Source organism: Pithys albifrons, chromosome 2 (genome assembly GCF_047495875.1).
Source record: "Pithys albifrons albifrons isolate INPA30051 chromosome 2, PitAlb_v1, whole genome shotgun sequence".
Lineage (NCBI taxonomy): Eukaryota > Metazoa > Chordata > Aves > Passeriformes > Thamnophilidae > Pithys > Pithys albifrons.
The window spans coordinates 88,803,030-88,826,931 of record NC_092459.1 but is presented as its reverse complement, the minus strand read 5'-3'; the positions used below and the strand labels follow the sequence as shown (position 1 = coordinate 88,826,931).

The 23,902-nt window shown below is 43.4% G+C and overlaps 1 protein-coding gene across 1 annotated transcript; it reads right to left on the bottom strand.

Moving 5' to 3' along the window:
• Positions 1-6,154: 6,154 nt before the first annotated feature.
• Positions 6,155-19,315, bottom strand: CALM2 (calmodulin 2). Its single transcript, XM_071577086.1, has 6 exons — positions 19,198-19,315; positions 14,841-14,871; positions 9,701-9,844; positions 9,521-9,627; positions 8,535-8,670; positions 6,155-7,056 (listed from the first exon to the last, which is right to left on the bottom strand). Exons 1-6 carry the CDS (start codon positions 19,198-19,200, stop codon positions 7,028-7,030), a joined length of 450 nt encoding a protein of 149 aa, XP_071433187.1. The 5' UTR covers positions 19,201-19,315; the 3' UTR covers positions 6,155-7,027.
• Between the last annotated feature and the right edge of the window lie 4,587 nt (positions 19,316-23,902).

The following is a 23,902-nucleotide window of genomic DNA, read 5'->3' as shown; positions in this document are numbered from 1 at the left end:
TGAACACTTCTTCAGGGTATGTGGAGATGGGTCCCCTTAGCTAATGCTTCCTTAGGGACCCAGGCAAATTCAAGGGAAAGAAAAAGATGCCAGAAGGAAATAACTTGGTAGCATTCCTTCCAAAGCCCAGTAAGGAACCACAAAAGGATTTAAAGGCTTTTAGGGAAGCCACTGCCTGCAGAAACCCCCACAGCACCAATCCAGTTATGCTGCTATAGCATGAGAGTGGGAGAGGATGGAAAAGCTAGCAGAGAGGTGTAACTTCCCTGCATAATTAGTCTGGGCATCACATCCATTTCAAAAATGAGGAAAACTTGTCCTACTGATAGAATAATGAATGATTAAAGTGACAAGAATTGTTGAAAGTGCTCTTTAGCTCTTGCCTTCAGATGATCCTGCAAATTGGCTTTCTAACTTGCCTGGTGGGGATGGCTTCCACAGAGAGAGTCAGCAAAAGACAATCCTCTAAATACTTTTTTTCTTGGCAACCTTTTAAAGTGCAATGTATGTATAAATAAATACCAATACTAATTCCATAGAAAAATGCCTATCATTCTCAAGGTTGAAATTGCAAATCAATTATGTAATCTGTCATAGTTCTTCCATCCTTAAAAGAAGGAAAAATTCTAATGACATACTGCACTGCTTTGTGAATCAAGTCCTAATTATTCGAAATTGTCACAGATCCTAATCCATTAGGAAGCCTTATTTCTAAGCATATTCAAGACCTTTTCAATCAACATAGACTGCACTGACCATAGAGCTACAGAGTAGACCTTGACTTAGGAGTTTCCTGGTCTGTGTGACGGATTTGGCACAGCACCAAGAGTTTGCATTTCCACTTCACACACAGGGAGCTTCAAGGGTCTTTTGAAGACCTCAGGTTTAGTTCATATTAGAAAAACTGTGGCTATTTGATAGAAGAAAAAAATATAGTAGCCAAAGGCTCAAAGACCTTAGAAATAGAGGGAACTATGAAACCACCCATCTTCCTGGGATTGAAAATCTTCCACAAGTTGTGAAAGACTGGGAAGAGGGGAGAGCGCTGAACCTCTTCCCCCCCCCTTTTATCTCAGTATTAGTGTATTTTAGCAGTGTGAGAAAAATGAGAGTATCAACTTAGTTTAAAAAAAAATTAGCTCTCAGCCCAGAAACAGACAACTTTTCTATAATCCTGGAAACAAAAAGCTAGCAGAAATTCCTTCTCTCAAGGGCACTTTTCTGGCTGCCAAAAAGCATGTGCCTTTTAGGAAGGTATGACAGGACCAGGGATGTGCTGCTGTGAGGATACATTCAGTGACTAATCCAAACTTAGAGGCTGTCAGACCTGGAAGTAAAGGGAATACCCGTCTGAGCTCAGTGGGTGGCCTTGTCACACGTGGAACCAGCCAGCACCACAAGATGGTGATACCTAAATGACTAAGGGAGAGGTCTGAATGGAGAGCTGGTATCATTTGCTGATCAAGGTGTCAATTACAACTGATAAAAGTACTGGTTTACTAATTGGGAAGTTTAACTCCTGAGCAAGTACATGTCTACCCAAAGGTCTGATCTGCAAGATGAGCATTATGCAATTCAAACAATCTAAATACTCTATTCCAGCTATCAGGGCCACTAGAAATGTAACAACAAACCCAGCTTCCATTTGAGAACCCTGGAGGAGCAAGGCAGGTGTTCCAGCCCTAGGGTGTTATTCAGAAAATAGCAGTGGATTTTGTCTAGCACCAATTATTAGATCTTTGCATTAAACTTACTTTCTCTTCCTCCTGTTCTGCTCTCCTGATTTTACATTCTTTCCCCCCCACCTTTCTTTTCCCTGTCCCCTACTTTAACCCTTATTTCCAGTTCAGCTCCTCCTTAGAAAAGCCAGCTATCAGTGTGCAGTTGCTACATAGTCTTTGTAAGGCAAGACCTAAGAGCAGGAACCATCTGCTACTCTACATACATGTAGTATGCAGTAAAAAGCAGATCCATTCTTCAATAGCCTGCTGAAACTCAGTAGTGTCATCAGAGTTATTGTGTCACATCATCCCACCAGTTTTGCAGAGAATATGCTTCACCTTTAGGTTACTACCATTAAGTCTTTACCCAGTCTTCTACATCAGAAGGTATCCCAATTGATCTTTGCACAACCTCTTGAATAGTATCTTAGGACTCTCAAGTTTAAAACACAGAAATAAATGCCCTCTTTTCCATAGCTCATACTGAAAAAGACATAGGAAGCATTTTTTCTATGGAGCAACTATCAGGGAGTCATCAATTTCAAATACAAACTTCCATTTACATAATCTGAAGATGACACCATAACATCAGGCTTGCCCTTATGGCAAAGAGGAAAATTAAAGTCCTCATCCCCACTCCAACATTTTCTTCCTTTGTTTTCCTTGCAAAGCTTAGTGCAAGTCCTAAAAATACTTTTTTTTTCTAAGTGTATATACAGCTATCAAAGCCACAATTCTTCCAGACAGAGGAAATAGGAACTTTCTTCAAACCCAGAAACTGGAGCAGATACAAGATGGTTACTCTCCTTCCAATCACAAATCTGTGCTAATGAGAAAGGTAGGTATAAGTAGAAAATAGACAGCTAAGGGGACACTGTATGATATGATATACACTCATGCTAACAAACCCAAAGTTGATTTGATCTCCCTTTCAAGGTTCTGTTGAAGCATAGGTTTAATATGCAGCACCCAAGTTTTTTCATAATTGTCCCTTTTGGCCAAACTTAACTTTTTTTCCTTTATTCTCACATTGCACACTCTAGCACACTTATCTTCACTGTCATCTCAAATACCTACTGTTCTCACTTGGTAAAAAATTACTTTCTAAGATTAATTTTTACAGAAGGTTTGCTGAGTTGAACATTTTTAACTAAGAAGTCTGTTATTTGACTGACTGACTTAAACTTCCTTAACTATCTACTACAGCATGAAGACTTCAACAGAAAAGTAATTCAGTATTTCAAGGAGAATTTTTGAAGTGTGTAGGATTTCCTACCCACCCTCACTGGAAATGGCCAATGAGACCAACTTCCTTCACTTCCTCAAGTTATTAAACCAGTTTAACACAGCTTTTCTCTGAAGTGGACTGACTGACTGTTCAATAAGCACAGTATAGTCATGGAGGTGACACACACAAATACAAGACAGCAGCAATTTGGCTCCTGATTGAGTCCATGCTGTTAGCAAACAATTTCCATGGGTGGACCACTATGATCTGAGGTAGACAGAACAGGTGCCTCACTCCTGAGAGCCAAGTCTTTAGAGACCAGTGGCTAAAAGACTAAATACTCAGTGCACAGTGCCTATGGTTGGTCCATCAGCTGCACTCCCACATTACATGCTCACCTGCCTTCCGAGCTATAGTATCACTCAAATAATAAGACTGATCTTATTAGCAGGCCCTTAATCCTCACTTATACCCTCCTCTCCTTTAGCCATTAGCTATCATTAATTTATTAGCTGTTATCTTAACAGGCTGCAAACTTAGCTACTATTCTTCATCCAGCCATATATTTACCAATTCAAAACTCAGCCACAAGTGACTAGTCTTTTTCAGGACAGTTCACAACCTTGAGGTACAGTGTCTTAGTCCTGTCTGCAACTCCTAACACTACTAGGATGACTTAAGAGACATACTTCAAAACTTACCAGGCTGTAGTAAGCAATTGTGCATCTTCCTTCCCTGGGGAAGACCACCACAGAAAGGCAGGGTTAGGCCATGGTAGGCCCAGGAAGCAATTAAGAGGCTTTCTGAGGATCATTTAGCTTGGGACAGACCTCTTGAGATGACCTACTCTAACTCCCTGCTCACCACAGAGAGTAATCAGGCATTGGAATGGGCTGCCCAGAGAGGTGGTGGATTCCCCATCCCTGGAGGTTTTTCAACTGAGATTGGCCGTGGCACTAAGTGCCATGAACTGGTAAATGGACTGGAGTTGGACCAAGGGTTGGACTTGATGATCTCAAAGTCTTTTCCTCAACTCAATCAATTCCATGATTTGCCCAGGACCCCAACAGCTAGGTTTGAAATCTGCAGACTTCACAATCTTGAGTTTTACTGCTCTCACTGTAGAAGTCTTTTCTCCTGTTCAGGTAGAATCTGGTAGTCAAATCTGTGCTCCTTGCCCCACCACTGGGTGCTACTGAGATTAATCTGGCTGTCTTCAGATGGGAGGGATATTCCCCCCCCAAGCCTACTCATTAAGGGACCACAAGTCTTTAGGCCCAAGACTTCCCACCTCACTGCCCAGTTTAAATAAAACATCAACAGCCATTTTTCTGAAGCTTTGTGGCACAGGGTGAAGGATTGCCTCTTGTGACCTAAGGATTACCCATTTCATCATCACAAAAGCACATGGAAGCACAGCTCAGCCAAAGGGGCTGTGACCAATGCCATTTGCCTTCATTGCCCTTGGCAGACTGTACCTCAGGAGACATCCTTCCATTAGCAGAAAGTACTGAAATCTATCACTCCCACTCTGCAGTTAAAGAATTATGTAAACAGGGCTACACAAGACTTCAATACTGACCTAGAAATCACGTATCTCATTTATGTAAGAGCAACATGGACACAAACTGAACAAAACCAGGAGCTTTGATTCCTGTGACCAAAACACTCCAAGCAGGGAGCAGCAGCTTGTGACCATAAATAAAGGTGGTCTTCTTACTCATTCTTCATGCACTCCTTTTACTTACAAAAGCCAAGCATCTTGGCATGGGCAGTCCTTCCTAATGGAAGGGGCACTCTCCTTTTTACCTTAGATGCTTTCACATGTATGCTGAACTGCAGCAGACTGCATGGGTGGAACTGTGATTCCCAGCCTACTGGAAGTTAAGATGCCAGACTGGCAAAACCAAATTCTTGTCAGATCCCCGTTTGCATTACTTACCTCTAAAAGTGAGACTTCCAGTACTCCAGCAACTCAGAATCTCAAAGGGTTGTTGTGATGGTTGTGTCAAACTCTCCTCAATCTGTGCCCGCTTAAGCACCTATCTTGTCCCCAGGCTCCCAGACCACGGGATGAAGACTGGGTAGGAAGTGTTGGTTTGGTCACTTATTCTGCAGAAGGCAAGCCCTAACTGCTAGAAAATTGAGACTGCATAAGCTTCCTGAATCAGATTGCCAGCACACAAACAACAGCTCTAAGGAATTCTGATGCTGGCAATCTTAGTACTTTTTACAAGATTCCTTTGGAAAGCCAACAGAGCTGTTCATAGTCCTTAAAGAGCAGAGCTTTAAGATCAGTGACCATAAACATTTGATTGTTTTTGAATTCAAATTGAACAGATGTCCTAATTTTACATGTTCACTTCAATTATAAATACATCAAAGATGATTGAAACAGTTTTAAAACATTAGGTAACTGCTCTGCTGGGACCAGTGAGGGTAACCAGATGCAGGGGCCAATGCTTTGTTTAAAGGCCACAAGAATCCCCAAACAAGGTAACCATATAGGCATCTGTAAGGACAAGTCAGTTCTTGACAGGAGAGGAGAGAGGCCATGGGTACAAGCAAGCCTCAGGCATTGAGAATTCCTGGATCCGTCCTTCGTCAAAACCAGGTTTGTTTTCTCCTTTAAAAAAACAAAATTAAACCTTGACAAGAAACTAGGGCTAGGAGAACAATCATGCTCATTAACAAATGAGTAAGAGAAGGTTTTCCTTCTGTACTTTGAGCTGGCTGCATCCTGAATGGCAACTCAGACATGGCAGTTTCAGAAAGCCCAAGTGTGAGACTAAGTTACCCCAATATAACTGCTGACAGGGAATAAACTCCAAAATAATTAAAAGAAAGCAAACAGGTTTAGTTGTCCGAACAAGGAATTTTAATTTTAGGTCAACTATTGAACTAGGTCAACATCCAGTTCACAATGTCTACAGATAGTGGGCATAGCCAGTCACTACGGTAAGTTTATTGAAGCACCAAGCTCCACACAAGACTGTAAAATACATTTTAAACTACTAGTAAGAAAGCTTCTTCAAGTCAACAATACTATTAAGGGCCAGAGTTTAAGGACTAAGTTTTCACCTTCCAAGCTATTTTAAGACAGCCAATCCATTGCATAAGCAAACCAAACTGCTACATACTGAAACACAGAGCAGCAACTGCATTGAACAATTCCTGTAAATAATTCAAGGATACATTGAAACAGTATGGGTAAATTGTAATTTTTTATTGGAAAACAAATATACAACTTGGAATGGATTTGAGGCAAATCGTGCCATAAGCAGATTTTTTTTTAAAATAAGTGGCTAAACAAAGTTTAAAAAGCATAGTAACAAGAGGAGAAAATGTTTCCTGGTACAGGACCAGCAGTACATAAAAAACTTGTGTACGAGTACCTGGATAAATCACCCGTTTTGCATTAGTGCAACTTAAGTTTCATATTGTTGACTGTCAATCGTCCACAACGTTAAGACTCCACATTTCAACAACATGTTACAGGTATGGCCACAAACAAGTTACTGTGAAGTAAGCCAGGAAAATGACTTTTACAGTGCATTAGCCACATAACACACACTATTAACCTCAGTTTTATCCTGCAGTTAGCTGCAAGAGTCCTTATCCTCCATCGCAGAAAGGGGAAAAACTCTCTTGTTCTGGAGAACAAGAGCCAGCATGTTGCTTTAACTAAGGAATTGCTAATGCATGGTAAAGCCTAGCTTACTTTGTGTAACTTGTCACATTAGTCATACCTAAGTCTCCTAAAAAACCTACTTTTTTTAATAGACAATCCAGATGTTCCCTCAGTTAACCAACTCCATTAAACTTTAGATGTGCAGAAGGGCTTAAATATCCAGAGTAAGCCACATGCAACATTTGTTACTTAGATCAATTTTCCAAAAATCAGAACAATGACAGTAAGATAAAGGAGGAGAAAAACATGGAGGAATGGCCTTCTAATTACTATACATGCATATTCTTTTGACAGTAAGGGAAAAACCTTTTACAGATAAGTTACAAACAGAGAAAAGGCAAATAAACAATTTTGTACAAGAAATTTAACACATTCTGTACAACGTCTTCACTTCGCTGTCATCATTTGTACAAACTCTGCAAAAGGAAAGAGTTGCATGAGTTATTCAGAAGAACAACTGGACTGCAAGATCTGAGAAGTGACCCCACTAGTGCTGAATATTGATTCAAAACTATTTTCAGTTACATTCCAAAAAATTGTCTTCAAGACAGTCCCCTTCTTCAGTAATCACACCTAACAACCCCCACATTTTTAATGGCAAGAGGACTCTACTGTTTTATCAAAGCTGATCCCTCAGTGAATTAGGGAACCACCTTACTTCCAAAATAAAACGTTATTCGTGCCCACTGACTTACAGATGGGGACAAGATAGCCAAGAATGACTAAGAGACCAGTAGAAATCACACTGAAGTGACAATCAGCTAAGTAAGTGTAAAGGCAAGACATTATGTTGAATTTTTTATTTTCTAAAGTAGAATAGCCCAAGTCACAGAACCACAGACTACTCTGAGTTGGAAGGGACCCACAAGGATCACTGAGTCCAAGTCATACTATTCTGATTGTCTTTAAGCAATGGATTCAATGCTTATTCACAGCACGTTGTAAGTTAGAACCCACAAAACAGGATTCTTCATTTATCATGCTGGAAACACAGTTTCAGGTCCAATAATGAAAAGAAACTGGGAACCTAGGAGTGAACTGGTTGCACAAGTTTCAGAAGACCAACTGGAAACAAGAGGGGTAACAACCCTCTCCAATGCCAGTCTCTGAACAGTCTACTCATAAGCATGGTGATGAAGCAGCAGCCTTGTACATAAAAATTCCATTTCACTTACAGATGAGTGCTCATCCTTAGGCGACAAACAAAAAGCCTTTCAAGGACAAGCACACCTACACCTCAGAAACAGTAAGGTATTATATCTGAAAATACTCTCATCATTTCCTACGAGAAGTTTAGAAAGTTAAAATGAAAACAAGCTTAGTGTCTAAGCTGCAAACAATTGTCTAAAAGAACCCCTCCTGCTTATACAACTTCATTCAAGTTCCAATGCCAGAAAGAAATGAGGAAATAGGATTAAGTTACTGCTACAGCTGATTTGTGTAAAATAAATATATTGAAGAGGTCTTCTAAGGGTCTTAAAATCTCTGCATATTTTAGAGGTTTTCCCCCTTTGATTAGTAAGTAATTTTAAAAGCATTAATGACAAATGAGTGACTTCCTACAGTCACATCAACATTCATTAGTGACTAGAACAGTATGTGAACATCTCTGACAACCTGCTTATTCTAATTAGCCATCATTAGATTTAGGAAGTTACCTTTTACACTGCACAGTTGAATAATCCTTTTCTGCCTCTGGCACAAAGGCAGCAATAACACTAAAACTTAAACCCTTTTAGAGGTACACAATGTACATACTAATTGAACATTAGCTTAAAGGAACACTATGTGTGTTGTTTGAACACTGCCCTATTTAAACTTGGTGTGGCTGTAAGCAACCACACAAGCACCAGCACACCAAGTGCTACACAAGAAGAATCAGTTAACTCCTTACCTTCATAGTTTACTTGACCATCACCATCAATGTCTGCTTCCCTAATCATTTCATCAACTTCTTCATCTGTTAGCTTCTCCCCAAGATTTGTCATCACATGACGGAGTTCTGCAGCACTAATGTAACCATTGCCATCCTGAGGGGAAAAAAGGAATACTGGAATAGACTTGCCTAAGGCCTAATGACTCAACTTGTAACTTAAGAACATTGCAAAGCAAACTGAACATGAAAAGGTAACACGGCTTTAACCACTATTATTTGCACAGGGCAAGTGAGAGCTATAAGCGTATCTTCAACAGTCACCAATATCTTAAAGAGATATCTAAAGATTAATTTGGCTGTCCTATTCTGAGACATTTTTATACCACTGACAATGCAATTGGTACCTTTGGCAACCTTAATTACTTGATGTCTATTAAAATCATGTGACTGTGGTTCAAGTGGTTATTTCTTCAAACAGAAGCTACTTATCTGACTGGTGTGTTTCATGGGAATCCAGCACAAGGCCCCAAGGCCTCCAGAGACCCCTGTTACATATTCCATGTTAGTTGGGACAGTGAATACTGAAGTGTATACTAACTCAAATGACTTTCCTCTCTGCCCTCCAGGGTATGTTTTCGGTTCAAAGGAGCACCTTAAATCAGCTGAGTAACTTTAGACTCCTTTTAGCAATGTACTCAAAGACTACTCGAAAGATTTAAAGTATTAACATTTTAAGTTGCTTGAAACAATTTCCCTGCCAGCTGCATACAAGTATTTATTTTAGTATCATAACAAGCAGTACCTTAAGTGGTGTCACCCGCTACTATCCTGACGACTCATTTTATTTTCTTGTACAGAACCACAGAGGACTGAACTTTAGGGGGACTGGCCAAGCTAGAGGTTCCAGATGCCAGGACTGCAAACACCCCTCAGTTCCGTGAGGAAGCACATTAGAAGTCAGACAGTTTTCTTACAAGGAATACTTCAGGTAAACATTATAGTACCTTGTCAAAGACACGGAATGCTTCTCTAATTTCTTCTTCGCTATCTGTATCTTTCATTTTTCTTGCCATCATTGTCAGAAACTCTGGAAAGTCAATTGTGCCATTGCCTGAAAGAAAATTATTTTGTTAGAAAAATGTGTTTTAGGCATTTCATGAAATTACTTATTAGTAAAGCCTTACCATCAGCATCTACTTCATTGATCATATCCTGTAGTTCTGCTTCCGTGGGGTTTTGACCAAGCGATCTCATCACTGTCCCCAATTCCTTTGTAGTTATAGTACCATCACCATCCTTGTCAAATAGTGAAAAAGCTTCTTTGAATTCTGTACAACAACAAAAAAAAGTTAATCTTTTCAGCTTTAAAACATTAATCACCTAAGAATTTACTGCTGCTTACTGTTTTAAGTTACTTGATTTCACTCTTATAGGAAAATTTGCCTACATTGAAGCACCAGCATCTGAAAAACTACCCACCAGTCTACTAATCAACCACATTTTGACCTAAATTAAGATGGGAAGTCATCCATTTCAGAAGTACTCAGATATTTGTTACTATTTATCTTGAACAAGGATTCCTAACACAGAGCTGAAATAACCATCTGTAACTAGAATGATCCACATTCCTGGTAGGAACTGTATCTCAACAGAAAAAAACATGGAATCACTATGAAAAGGTTGAAAATTGGTACTTAAAATACAAATGCTATAGAGCTTAATAGCACTTTCATTACTAATAGAGATGAGTCAATGGAAAAAGGTATGGTCAGACCAAACTAAAACCAAGTTTCTCATTATAACCCACTTCCACTAGACACAGATGTCTGAACAGTATCTGCTACCACAGTTTAAGGAGAAACATCACTGGAGTCTTTATTTCTGAAAAGCTGCTTAGAAAACTGCCTTGGCCCTACTGTATATCCTGAAACAGCCTTCACAGAAATGTTTCTGACTAGTTAGTTCTAAGACTGCTTTCTTTAGCTATGTATCAACACTACCTCTTAACCCCCCTACAATGGCTGTATTGTAGCCAAAAATATTAACAAAAGCATAACATGTTTAATTGTCCAGTCCAAAAAAAGGAGTTGGTTTTAATCCATGCCATCTGTTTGTCTTTGGCCACAGACCTGAAACCAGCTCACTGGACTGTAGTAGCTCATACACACATGACAATTAAACATGAAAATCTTAACTATTCCCTTGTAGAGTTCAGATCCTTTTATAGCTTTCAAGGCACCCAAGATCATGCCTTTGCACAACTCATCAGCTCAAGGGTACTCCTGCATCAGAAATACTTCCAATAATTACTTTTTTCAACATTTCCAGGCAGCCAGCTTTCCAGATGGTAGTTTTCCCAGACCAGAATGAGTCACAGTAAAGACTCTGTTTTCACATGACCTGCATGAAGTCTTCCTTCATCCATTTCATACTCTGAATGAAACCCTTGAGGTGAACACAAGCTGTCAAGTGTTAAAAATGCAACTACAAAAATAGGGTTTTTGTAGTTAATGAATGCAGCTATAATACCAGAGTCAGAGTCAAGCCCCATCCAGAAAAACCCCCACTCTTGTACATACAACAGTTAGAAGTGTTCCAAAGCCAACTCCCACTGTTGGCTACCACAGGACCAGATAAAACAGTTTTGAAATATTGCCCAGTCCCCAAGCAGAAGCATCAGGCCTACCCAACCAGGCAGCTGTAACCTGTACCTACAGTCACTTCCAAATAGACTTTGGGGGTAGTTCCAGTTATCTTAAGAGGCAACAAATTGGCCTGTTAGGACTTAAGTTTTATATCAGGGAAGAAAAGGCTTTCAGGTCAAGCCTACTACAGAAGTTCACAGTTTATCACATGGAAGGACCTCAAATGGGGCAAGTTGAGGCTCCTTGAAGAGTCAAGCACTCAGTTGTTATCCACAATGTTTAGCTATTGACCACTTCATCCCTCCATGTGAAGGTCGACCATCACTAACCCAAACACAAAGCAAACTTCATGGTAGTGCACAGATTCTGCTTAGAAAAGGTAATACTTAACTTTTACACAAAATTCAAACACTTGATTTCTACAAAAATAGACTTTTCACTGTTATGTTCTGAACACTTGAAAGGAACTACTCAAAAGACAACTCTGCCCTTCTTTTACTCTAAAATGCTGTAGGCTAAAGAAGCAACTAGCTATAAATTGTAAGCATAACCATTAAGGAAATAAAGTCAAAGATGAGCAGCATAGTCCTGTTAGAAATGCTGAATCAAGATAGGAATACAATTAAAATACCTATTTAACCATTTCTAGGAACCACCTCCAGTAATTAGAAGGAAGGAGTAACAACCTACGCAGATATAGTTCAGACTGGAACAAGAGGAACCCAGCACAGCTGTGGATGATTTGCAACCATGGCTAGTGAGGGCAGCTATGAAATACTGAAGTTCAGGGAGCAACTCAATTCTGGCTTCCTGCAACGTAAGATTATAAAATACACACCTCACACACTTTATGACTCCATGTAGTACGGAACCTCTCTATTCCAATTCTCCACACCAAATTGCAACTGAAAATGCTCTTATAAGGCTATAAGGTTTCAGTCTTACCACCCTCCTGAGAAATATCCTGCATCACAAGAAAAACACCACTACTTCCAAGGCCCATGAAAGAAAGGCTAATCCAACGGAATGTGAACTCCAACATCCTAGCTCCAAATGTTCTTTTAAACCATAGCTTATGAAGCACCTCTGCACCACATCACCTTTCCAGATGAAGCAGCAGTCTTCCATGACCTAATATGTTCAGTGAACCAGGGCTACCATTCCCACTCTTACACAGTTTAGCAAGCTATGCTTGGAATTTTTATAGCAGAATGTCAATTGTTCTCTTCACAGCTACACCAGGAGCTCAACGCTTAAACATGTCTATTTCTACTATGATACAAATTTTAAACCCCTGTTGAGGTCAGATCCCTGATAGAGAATCTCAGCACAGTAAGGAAACAAGACTTAGCAAACACCATACATAGGCCTACTTCTTCAGAGCCCATTTGGAACTCTGAGGTCTAGTGGAAGGAAGGAAGGAGAGCTCACTAGATCAGTTATCTGCGGGACAAAGGCATCTTCAGGCTGCCCCTCCATCTGATCAACCACTCATCAAATGGTCCTGATCTGTGTACCTTTTGATATCCCTCACCAAAGGGATGGTCATTTGACTCGGCAACTTCGGTTCTTACCGAATGAAACTGCCAGCCCGTATTCACTTTCAGTAACTACTCAGCCTTCAAAACCAGTCCTTCGTGTGAACAAAATCTTGGAAATGTTTCATTCCTACCTACACTGAGACAAGAAGCTTCAGTCCTACATGATCAACTAGTTCCTTGAGAAATAACATCTTGAATCTTTAACAGCTCTATTCTGGTGCTTTGCAGCAGTGGTGGAAGATTTTAAGCACAGAGGTGGCTGCTTTAAGTACTCTGGTCTCCTATTTAGGAAAGGAAATGTCTCTGCCTTGCAGTACCATTTACTAAGTTTGCCTTCAAATCAAAACCCAGGTATCTTCAGAGATGCTCAATTAGAATAGCAGTAGCTCAAGGTTTTTCAGCTGCAGTCTCTGCAGAATACATAAATTTCACCTGTAAGAAAGACTCTTCCCATGGAAGGCACTGGCCTTAAGCAGCAAAGCTAAGCACACTGCTCAGCAGGCTGCAGCCCTTCCTAAGGAGTACTGGGGACGGTTCCCTAACAGAGCACCTTATGTGGCCGTTAGACCAGGCTTACGTCTGCACATCTGAGGTTCCTGCTTAATCAAACAGCAAACTGAAAGTGGCAGCCCGTTTTACACTGGATACTAAGATACACTTTCATTCCTTCCATGCAGGCAAAAACCTGTACTACCTTATGACAGGCTTATCAAAAATCACTTTGGGCTCCAAGGACTATACTATCATTACTGAAATAGCTAAAATTTGCACTAATCCCAAGGTAATAAGCTTCTTGTTTATACTCCATAATCAGCTACATCAATTAATAAAGCTTCTTTATTAAAGGAATGATGAACTTCTATTAAAAAGACAGCAGTAACAGTTTATAGAGCCTGCTCCAACAAAACTGGTCACAAAACCTTCAGGACATGTAGGCCAGTTCCAGAAAAAAACCGAACCTTAAGTTGAACTAAATTTGGCTTGTGCTTTACTCTTAAGACAGTACCATGGCAACACATAAATAGACTAAAGATTTTCCACAAAACCATAATTAGTCTCCTTTGAGTAAAAGCAAGCTTCTAAAGTCTAAAAGCTACAGAAGAATGTTCTTACACTTCAGATTTGGCAATTACAGCAAAAACAAACCAGCTCATAATGACACTTCTGTTTAATAGAGTGTCTTTTAAAAGCTATACCGTAGTTAAACAGTAGTATCTCTTAGAGGCTGTTATTTGTATGCTTGACCTGGAACTACCAGATTAGCAGAACTTGAACATCCTCTAAAATAATTTCACATGACAGTTATGCACACTAAGACTTTCTAGTATTAACACTATACACTTGTCCTATCAAATCTGAAGTTTCTTAATGTCTTTGGCAAAGCTGAATTCGGCAATACCAGCTCTAAGTCACATCAATTATTGAAATTAAAATAAGTCTACAGAGAACAATAAAAAACATACAAGTTTGTGCAGGCTCCATGAGTAAGAGACACGATAACCCAAAGATTTTGCCATTAATAAACAGCTGTAACTGCACATAACCCATTTTAGGGGCCAATACTAAGATATAACAGATGCACATTTATTTCAGCATTTCAGAGCAAGTGCCAGGCCATCAGGACAGCACACACACAACACTTGTGTCCAAGTACAAAATGCAGTCCCAAATATGGAATATCAAGAGTTGTCATCATGAAGCCAGTCTCTGCTGTCATCAACAAGAGCCACTCAAACATCTCCGCTGACAGGAGACAGCAAAGTAGATTATTTTTGCCTTCTGTTAGAAAAGTACTGCAGATTCCAAGCCTTCAGCAGAGACTTGTCACTGTCCTCTGCCATGCTCCACCCCCACCCCCAATTCCATTTGCACTTGGGACAATTCCATAGCCATAAGAGAAAAATGAAGAGTCACAAGTCTGCTCGCCAGAAAAGATGTGAAGATTGTTTAACTACACCTCACATTCATTATATCCACGGTGCTTTTACTGTAGATAAGCCTTCAAAACAGGTTACAGAACATTCCAGCACATTACTTCAGTATCTAAGAAAGTGAAATATCTCGTGTAGCAACACTGTCACTGGGTTAAGAGATATGCCAGGTCAAGTAGAAGTAGCAACACAGCACAAAAGCCTCACCTGCAATCTGCTCTTCTGTCAGTTGATCAGCCTGCAATAAAAGAGAATACAATTATAGTTTCAGCAAAAGTCAAGGCAAAATAAGACCTGTAGAAGCCTATAAATATGGTAGCTGCTCTCATGACTTACCTGTAGCCTTCTGAAACAGTTCTAATACAGCTCAAAAGTCATCAGGATTGCTCGCTAAGCAAGAATTGGGAGACTCATTGTCATTTCCTGACCCGCAATATCTGATACACCCAGGTAATATGTTACCACTTGTATCAATCAATTACCCAGGCAACCAGCTCAGGGCACACCGGCCCCTCCCTACGGACAGGGTTTCAAACCCCATTCACACAACACTGCTCGCCTCAGCTTCAACACCAGCACTTTAAGTAATGCAGCAGTAACCCCCAAATGCCAAATTTAAGGAAGATTGGTATCTTCTGCTAAGTCACAATGCTAAAATTACAAGAACACACTCTTTGCTAGAAATGAATCATCCCTTGATTAACATGAAGCTTCATGTCCAGGACCTCTGGCTGTAAAAAACCAAGGTATCAGCTTCAGCCCAAACCAGTCATTTCAGTGACATACAGCTGTCCATAGACTTTTTTCAGACCACTGTCTACACTGACTCTACAAACATAAGGTAGGAGCTAAAAGGGCCAGTAGAGAATGGTTCTGTGGTCTAAGGCAATTTCTGTATCTCATAGGTAAGCCTCCGTTTATACATCATTTGAAACTATCACCAGTTTTGAATCAACTGGATTTGACAATAATAAAAACCCTCGGCCTTTGAGGCCAAACCCAAAGTGGACTTTGCTTGAAAGGGCACAAAGGTAGAGGACTACAGAAATACTTTCCCTAGGGTCTCCAATCAGCTGTTTTTTCATACGAATTCTGCATGGGTTCAGTTCAGTTGGAGTAACAAGGCCACACAACTTCTTCAGGGAAGCTTTTTTAACTTTTTACTTCATAGTACCCCACTGAAGAGTTAAAAAAACCCCAAGTACTTTAAAATACAGAAAAGACGATTTTATCACTGCCCAAGCTAATAAACCCACTGCTTTTGCAGTTTGGTTTCTTTTGTGACCACTTCAGCAGCAACCTTTTTATAATTCCTGCATAATTGACAGAAAAATTTTTGTCACTAGTTGTGCCTAATGAAGTTTCCGTACACATTAAGGGAAGACTTAGAAAAAGGTATATGCAACACCTGTCAGTTTTTACTGTACTAATTTCAACTTGAATTACATTTCTATGTTGCATGCAAATGTAACAAATTATCAGCTGCTGGTTATTCTTCCTGTAACAGAAGCAAAGACAGATGCTCAAGCAGCCACAGAAGAGTAAACTGCTTAGGAAAAAAATATACATACAATAAATCAACAGCCCAAGATAAAGGCCCTGATCAGCTCATTTCTCAGACTGTCTGGGGCTCACCTACTTGAAGAACCAAGACCACACTACTGATTAACTTTTAAAACAGCAGCCAAAGGCTACTGGCACCTATAGATTCCACTTGTCCAAACTTCAGCTGCAGTAGGAAGTATCCTCCCACATTTTGTTAAAAAAAAAAAAAAAAAAAAAGACCAGAGGAGTGGCAGCAACACTTCTGAGAACATGGCTGGTGACACGGCAGAAGACTCACACATTTTTGCTTCTCCGGAGAGCATCATTAACACAGACTCAGACCTTTGCATGCTATTTACATTTTTACTGTTCAAGTGAAGAGAACACTGCAATGCACTTTTTTAAGTCCTTTATATCCACAGAAAGCTGTAGATCAGATTTAAGCAGCAGGAACCTAGTTTATTTAGGTCAGTATTTATGGGTTACCAAGTTGAGTCACGTACTGTTTTATATAAACAATTTTATATGAAGAGGTATGACATGGCAGCGTGTAAGCTGTTAAGCGTTCCCAAGCTCTTCATCCCAACTCCTCCAGCAACTTCAAACATTCCAGCCATGACTATGGATAAGCTCTGCAGTACCTGTACGGAGGTACAGTATTTGAGAGGAGCACGAAGCTTATTAGAAGGCACAGGTATGAGGCAGTTGAGAGATAAGCGGGGAGGTGGGGCAAGGTTGAGCAAACACCATCTGCACTCTGCAGTGCTGGGCTCTGCAGGGACTGCTGCGCAACAGCAGCAAAAGGCGGGGCCACAAGCCTGCCAGATATCCCTGCCTCTCGTGCCACCCAGGTGGAGGGGCTGAGAGCCGGGAACGGTGCGTGCGAGCTGCGGCCATCCTGCTCCTCCGAGAAGGGCCTCCTGCAGTTGGCTGCCCCGAATTTCAGGTAGATAACCGTGCCCCGCACGTGGCAGCGTGCACACCTTCATCGCGGCAACACAACTTCAGAACCAAACGTTCAAATGCTGACTGGAACGCGTTTATGCCGAAAGCCTGACATGCCCCTTGCTACGGCCAAGACCCACCTGAAAACCTCCTTTGATGCCATCACAGATTTGATACGGCATTCTGTGATTCACATTGCAGCACTTTCATTTTCACTGCAGTAGCTCCCATCCCCTCGGCCCTGTTTGTGCGGAGGACCTGACAAAGAATCTAAACCTCCTAGGAGAGCAGGGGAACTGGTGTCTGTGGCGGTTTCTGTGGCATACGCAGCCTCTAGAGGTGGTGTTTAATTACAGCCGTATGCAGTAACCAGTTTGGGAGATCCTCCACGGAGCTGACTTAACACCGCCTGATAGAGCTACCAACAAATCGCAGAGACTGCTCTCCTCCGAAACTTGGCATTTCGGCGAACTTCACACGTATCGGATCTGAAGGAACAGTTCTGTTCTGGCAGGACTAACTGCAGAACAAGAACCAGACAGACTAGCACATGTGGACTAAAATCAGGCTTATGGCAAATTAGCTTATTCTAGGAGCAAATCATTCTGCCTTATCTAGCATGGGGAGTACTGGACAACGTACAGTCACAGGTTGAGCCAGTCTGGTCTGTCGGATGAACTATACCCACATTCAGTGTCACTGTGCCTCCTGGACACACCCATTTTTTTACACAGACCTTGCTTGAAGATACTCCATTTTTGGTTCTCTACAGATGATGACTGAATGCAGTTAAGTCTTTTGCTACCAGCTCCACTGCTTTTTTTTTTCGTCCTTTATAGATGGTTTGCTGTATAGCTTCACAATTCGAGGAAAAGAACCAATTCAGGCTTTGACTCACCTAATTTCTTTGCCCAGAGATAGCACTTCAAAAAAACCTAAATTTTAAGTACCCATCGTTCAAATCAGACATGATGAGCTGACAGTGCTCTGATTCCTTAGAAGCACGTAATGAATGAAAACACTATTCCACCATACTGCATCTTCTCTTAATGCAGAGGTAGCTCAGTGGTGCTGCTTTTGCAACACAATTGGTCCTTTTTGTACGTTCCTCATTATCCATTAGTTTTAATTAAAAAAAAACACAAATAAAACCCCAAAAACACTAAACTCACATCCTCTAGACCGAATTTGAAACAATTCTCCGATCCCACAAAATGCGTTTTATTTCGACAGCAGATTAAAATCCTAAACGCATCGCTAGAAAAATTAAGAACGCAGGACTGTCCTCTGCAGTGACCAAAACGGGAAGCCAAAACTGATTAAAAAAAAAAAGGAACACAAATAATCCCTTGTCCAACAGAGCCACCAACAGTAAGGCGCTACCACGGAATCGCAGGGGCTCCAACGCGAGGTCTAGCGAGGAGGGCGATGGTGCAGTGAGGCACAGCCTGCCCCTCATCATCATGCTGCTCAGAAGCTGCAGGGCTCCGCAGTGCATTATTATGGCCAGGCGCAGCACAACTCGCTAGCGAGCCGGACATCTTAGGCTGGCTCCCCAGGCGCCCTCAGCCACACACGCCAGAGAAAGGGAGGCGGGAAGCGATAAGAAAGCGGAGCCGATGCCATCGTGGCAAACTCCTTCGCCCGCTCGCAGCGCCACGGGTGCCCTCCCGGGAGGGACCGCTACCCCCGCCGCCCCCCCCGCACCCGCCCCGCGCCGCCTCACGGCGCTCCCGCCGACCCAGGGCCGTTTGGATTTGAATCCACACCAACGCCCCAGGGCGGGAAAGGGACCCGGGCGGGACTCATCCGCCGCCGCCGCCACTTCCTCCCACGCACACGGCGCCTCCGAGCAGGACCATCCGCGACAGGCTCAGCCCGCCGGCCGCAGCGAGGGACGCCCGCAGCCCTATCCTCCTCCTCCCTCCCTTCTGCAGCGACCTCGCCCCACACCAACCAATCTCTCCCCCCCATCCGCACCCAACGCAGCCGCTGCCCCCACCCCCGCCCCACACGCCGAGCCCTACAGCGGTGCCCGCCGAATCCCGCGGCTGCCCCGCGCCCAGGGACTCACCATGGTGGCCCGGCCTGGCTGCGGGGTACGGTGGGCGCTGAGAGCTGCACGGGGCGCACGCTGCGCGACCTGCCCGCTGCACGGCTCGCCTCACACTGAGCCCTGCCCGCCCGCCGCCGGCGCCTCATAAACCGCCTCACCGCCCGCCCGGATCGCTCCGCGCCGCTCCCTCCCCTCCCTTCCCCCGGCTGCGAGCGGCACCGCGAAACGAGTCCCGGCTCTTCGCGCCCTGCCCGGCACGGCTCCCCCGCGCCCCGAGCGCGGCCCCGCGGCCCCCGAGCCCCCACGGCCCGGCGCAGGGAGCGCCGAGGTGCGGGAAAAAAGCAGCGGCTGCGCTTGTGAAACGGCGGGGGGGGAGGGAGGGGGCAGGGCGGGGGACTATTTCCCTTGGCGGAAGAGGATCTCAGGCAAAAAATGCCGAGGAGTGCAAGGACTCCTCACGGAGCGCGCTGATTGGCGGGTTCGTACCTGCAATGCGTCACTCGGACATGCACAGTCTGGGCCGGGAAGGCGGGTACCCCTCCCCCCGCCCGCACTGCGTGAGGGCCCCAACGCCACGGCGGCTACAGCGGCCACGAGCACCGCCGACACAGCACACACAGCGGCCACGGGCACCGCCGACACATCGCACACAGCGGCCACGGGCACCGCCGACACATCGCACACAGCGGCCACGGGCACCGCCGACACATCGCACACAGCGGCTGGGCACCCCATCGGACACCGGTCCAGGCCCTGCCCTGCCTCGGCCCCAGCCCCGGCCCCTGCCCCTGCCCCTGCCCTGCCTCGGCCCCAGCCCCGGTCCCTGACCTGCCCCGGCCCCGGCCCCGGCCCCTGCCCCTGCCCCTGCACTGCCTCGGCCCCGGCCCCTGCCCTGCCTCGGCCCCGAGCCCTGTCCCCGGGGCCGCCTTTGCCACCCCGCTTCCAGCCGTTATCTCGCCGTGCTCCGGAAAGCCTCACCCACACACACACAGTTACTAAATGAGACTCTCTCCGCATCCAGCACAGTCCAGGAAAAAAAAAGCCCACCTCGCGCTGCAAGCCATCAGAGATGCTTCGTCGCTTGGTAGAGTTGTCTAAAAGGACAGATCACACAGAATCAATCAGGTTGGAAAAGACCCCTGAGATCATCGAGTCCAACCTGTGACCGAACCAGCCCCGTGTCAGTCAGACCATGCCCCGAGTGCCGTGTCCAGCCTTTCCCCAAACACCTGCAGGGACGGCGACTCCACCGCCTCCCTAGGCAGCCCATTCCCATGTCTAATCACCCCTTCTGTGAAGGAATTCCCCAACCTAAACCTCCCCAGCTGGACATTTTTCGTGTTCCTCCCTGTTAGGAGCCATGTAGGTCCTGTGCCTGAGCTGAACAGGTGGCCAGCAATTCTGAGCTGAAATCTCGAGTCTTACCAGCGTTTTCTGTAAGATGCATTTGGGCAAATGGCTCCAGATACAATTTTCAAACTTGCACATATATTTGCAAAGATAGTTCAACAAAGAGCTGCAATGTTGGCGGAGTGCAGTGACAGCAGACCCACCTGCCATCTTCTGAAAACCATAAACCCACTATTAAAGTTTGGAGGTCCAAGTTTTCTGACCTAAATCTGAATACAAATTACCAATCACATTTCAATACAAATAATGTACTTCCATATCTATTGAAAGAATTGTTTAGTTGATATTTATACAGTATGTAAATTAATAGTATTTTATATCTATCGACTCGCTACAAAAACTAGAGCAATGTCTCCCACTTTGCAGATTAAAGAGGTTTTCCTCATCTCTGCTCTTTGCAGTCTCTTTGGTTTATAGGCCACAGAAATAGGATGTGCTTGGGAGGGGACTGGCATGAACAAACTCTTTAATGGAAATTCTTTGAGTATTTTGGCCCTGAATATTAATTGAAATTCTCAGGCATGCTTTCTCTTCAGGATAATCTTGTGTCCACTGAATTCAGAAACAAAGAGGGGGAAAAAAACCCAAACAGAAGAAGGCCTGGTTTCTTAAAATAATTAGGTACCCCTTGATTGAGTCCAGTGCCTCTCATCCTCTCTTCCTGACTTTGTCATCATAGGGAATACAGAAAACAACACTGTAAACTTAACTTTGGACCTCAGCCTTGAAATCAAACTGCAGCTATTGTTTTGTGTTACACTAGTTTGTTAGGCCTCCTTTCCTCTTATGTGTATTTATAGTCCATAAATCAAGCATATCTGAACTATCATCTTGTCAAACTCTGGTAACATTTGTAACGCATCCCTAGATGAATAAGATACTCTGCAGAGAAAGGAATGACTTCCAAAGTTACTGTGACACATTCCCTCTCCAACCTCTGTCGGAGGAAGTAGGAGCAAATTCCCTACCTGTGGTCAGGCTATGCTCCATGTAGACAGACGAGGTTCGAGCAAGTTTTCCTCCTCCCCAGTGCCTGCTTTGGTTCAGTTTTAAGGATTGCTCTGACATTCCCAACTTCTTTACATTTCTCAAGGCGTGAGTCACTACAGACAAGTTCTTGACCAAAAAACTCATCACCTGCTCTAGATTTGGAATAAAAGTGGCATAGCGGCGCTCAGGGTGAATCCATGTCACACCCTCCAATCTGGGGCAGAGCAGAGCAGAGCCCTGGTGTATCTGTGGAGAGCAAAACCACCCTCTGTGGAGATGTTAGCTTGGGTTCTGGCAACAGAACGCCCATGGGTGCACGGTGATGGGCCTGATATGCCAAACCCTTTCCTCAGCATCTGTCCTTTATCCTCACAGCACCTCAGGGAGGCAAAACATTGTGACACCTGGCTTACTCAGGTGCCAAGTCTCAAGGAATCTATTGAGATGAGGTATATAAACATTTCTGAATGAAGCTGGTCCTGAGAGATTTAATGGAAAGTGTGTGTGGAAGGGCTGTATTGAGACAGCAGGTTCTGCCTGAGTCCTGTTTCTGAAGCCTCAGGAGCATGGAGGCTGTAGGAAACATGAGGCCCACAGCATAAACAGAATGCAGGCTCTTTAGTTATGGCCTAAGGGTCTGCTGAGGAGCAGAGACTTGAACACAGAATGTCTGATCCCAGAGAACCTGACCTCCATACTGTTGTGTTTTGGGGTTTTTTTCATGTCCCTTAAAGTACCTGATGTCTGTAATTTACATTAAATTATTCTTACTCTTCTTAGTTATGTTCAGTTTTCTCTAAAGAAGTGGTCATTCAGAGCATCCTCCCTCTGCCATATGTTTCTTATACCCCCTGGTTCCTTGATCTTTCTCTCTTCCCTTTCTCTGTTCTTATGTGTCTCCTCTTTTCCATCTGCATTTTCCTCCAGCAGCACCCATTTCCTGTGGGTTTCATCACCACCCCCACCCTGCTTCCATCTGTTGAAGAGATCAGCCACGAACTTAACTTGCAATTACACTACCCGTGAAATTACACCAACCCTTCCAGCGGCATTACTAAGCATTAAAGTGAACATCCCAGTGAAATTAATGGGAGAGGGGGAACTCGCCCCTCTCACAAACGCAATCTCAGGTGGGTAAACCAGCAGATTCTCAGGTATACTGAGGTCCTTTCTCGGTAGCCTAGAGGAGCAGAGTTGCTTTCCAGCAGCCCAGCTGACACTCTCTGCAGGCTGCATGTGCCAGGAGAGGCAGGGAAATACATCAACTGACCAGCCGCAGCCGCGGGCTGCCACTGACTCCTCTGACAGAAAAATAATGGGAATTGATGGTGATTCCTCTGTTGCAATGGTCAGGTGTAGCTCTACTGACTCGGGCTTTTTAACGTGATAATTTCTCTCTTTGGTATGTAATTTAATAGATTTGTCAGTGTTTGTGCACCGTGCTTCCCCCTCCCCCTGCCCCCAACAGAGAAATCCAGTTTTATAGAAGTCCAGTTTCAGGATTATGGCAGCAAACTAGAGAAGCAATTTGAATTCCAAGGTTAGATGAGCTGCATATGCCAGCAATTTTCACAGTTACTCTTTGTGGTATATTTAATATTGTGTAAATGCAATTTAATATATCATTTTAATAATACTTTAATGGATCGTTTGGACTGATATATACTGAGTGCTGTGCAATGGTATAAAATGCTACAGCTGCCTCCTCAAGATTATAGTTATAATTTGAACAACCTAATTAGAAACTAACTGTAAATTTTATAAGTGAATTTCTGAGGTAGGAAGAAGAAAGTTCTCTACCTACAGCAAGTACTAACACTTAGCATTTAACTAACTGCTACATACAGAAGGAAAATAGCTCATGGCTGTGTTTTGCATAATGGGTCTGATTTTTCCCAGTTTTGTCTGTAATAGAGAACCTGTCTCCCTGAGAAAGGCCTTTATCCCCAGTTCCAATTTCATGGCGATGAAACTAGAGTGTAAATCAATACTTAGCCACCCAGATGTACTTGGAAGGCCCATTCAGCCCTCAGCAAGGAAAAACTTAGTTGAGTGCTAAATTTTAGGGTGCTAAATGAGACATCCCTGTTCCTGGTATCCGGGGATCATCTGTTGATCAAACAGCCCAGAATGCTGAGAATTCAGAGGAGCTGGGGTGACTGCTCATCCAGTTACCCTCACCTCACCTGGATGGCAGCAGCAGGTATTGAAAAATAGAGGTTTATTGACTGTGCTGGATGGAAGACATCTCCTCTAACATAATCATGGTTGTGGGAATAGTTAGACTTTTCCTGGCACATTCCTGTCCTTTGTGCCTGGTCCC

Bases quoted from the DNA above. Each gene is read 5' to 3' on its own strand.
- CALM2 (XM_071577086.1), bottom strand. The intron at 8,671-9,520 runs GTACTATAATGT...TTTTCCCCTCAG, and splicing joins CATTCCGTGTCTTTGACAAG to GATGGCAATGGTTACATTAG. The intron at 7,057-8,534 runs GTAAGGAGTTAA...TTCCTTTTGCAG, and splicing joins TGGTCAAGTAAACTATGAAG to AGTTTGTACAAATGATGACA.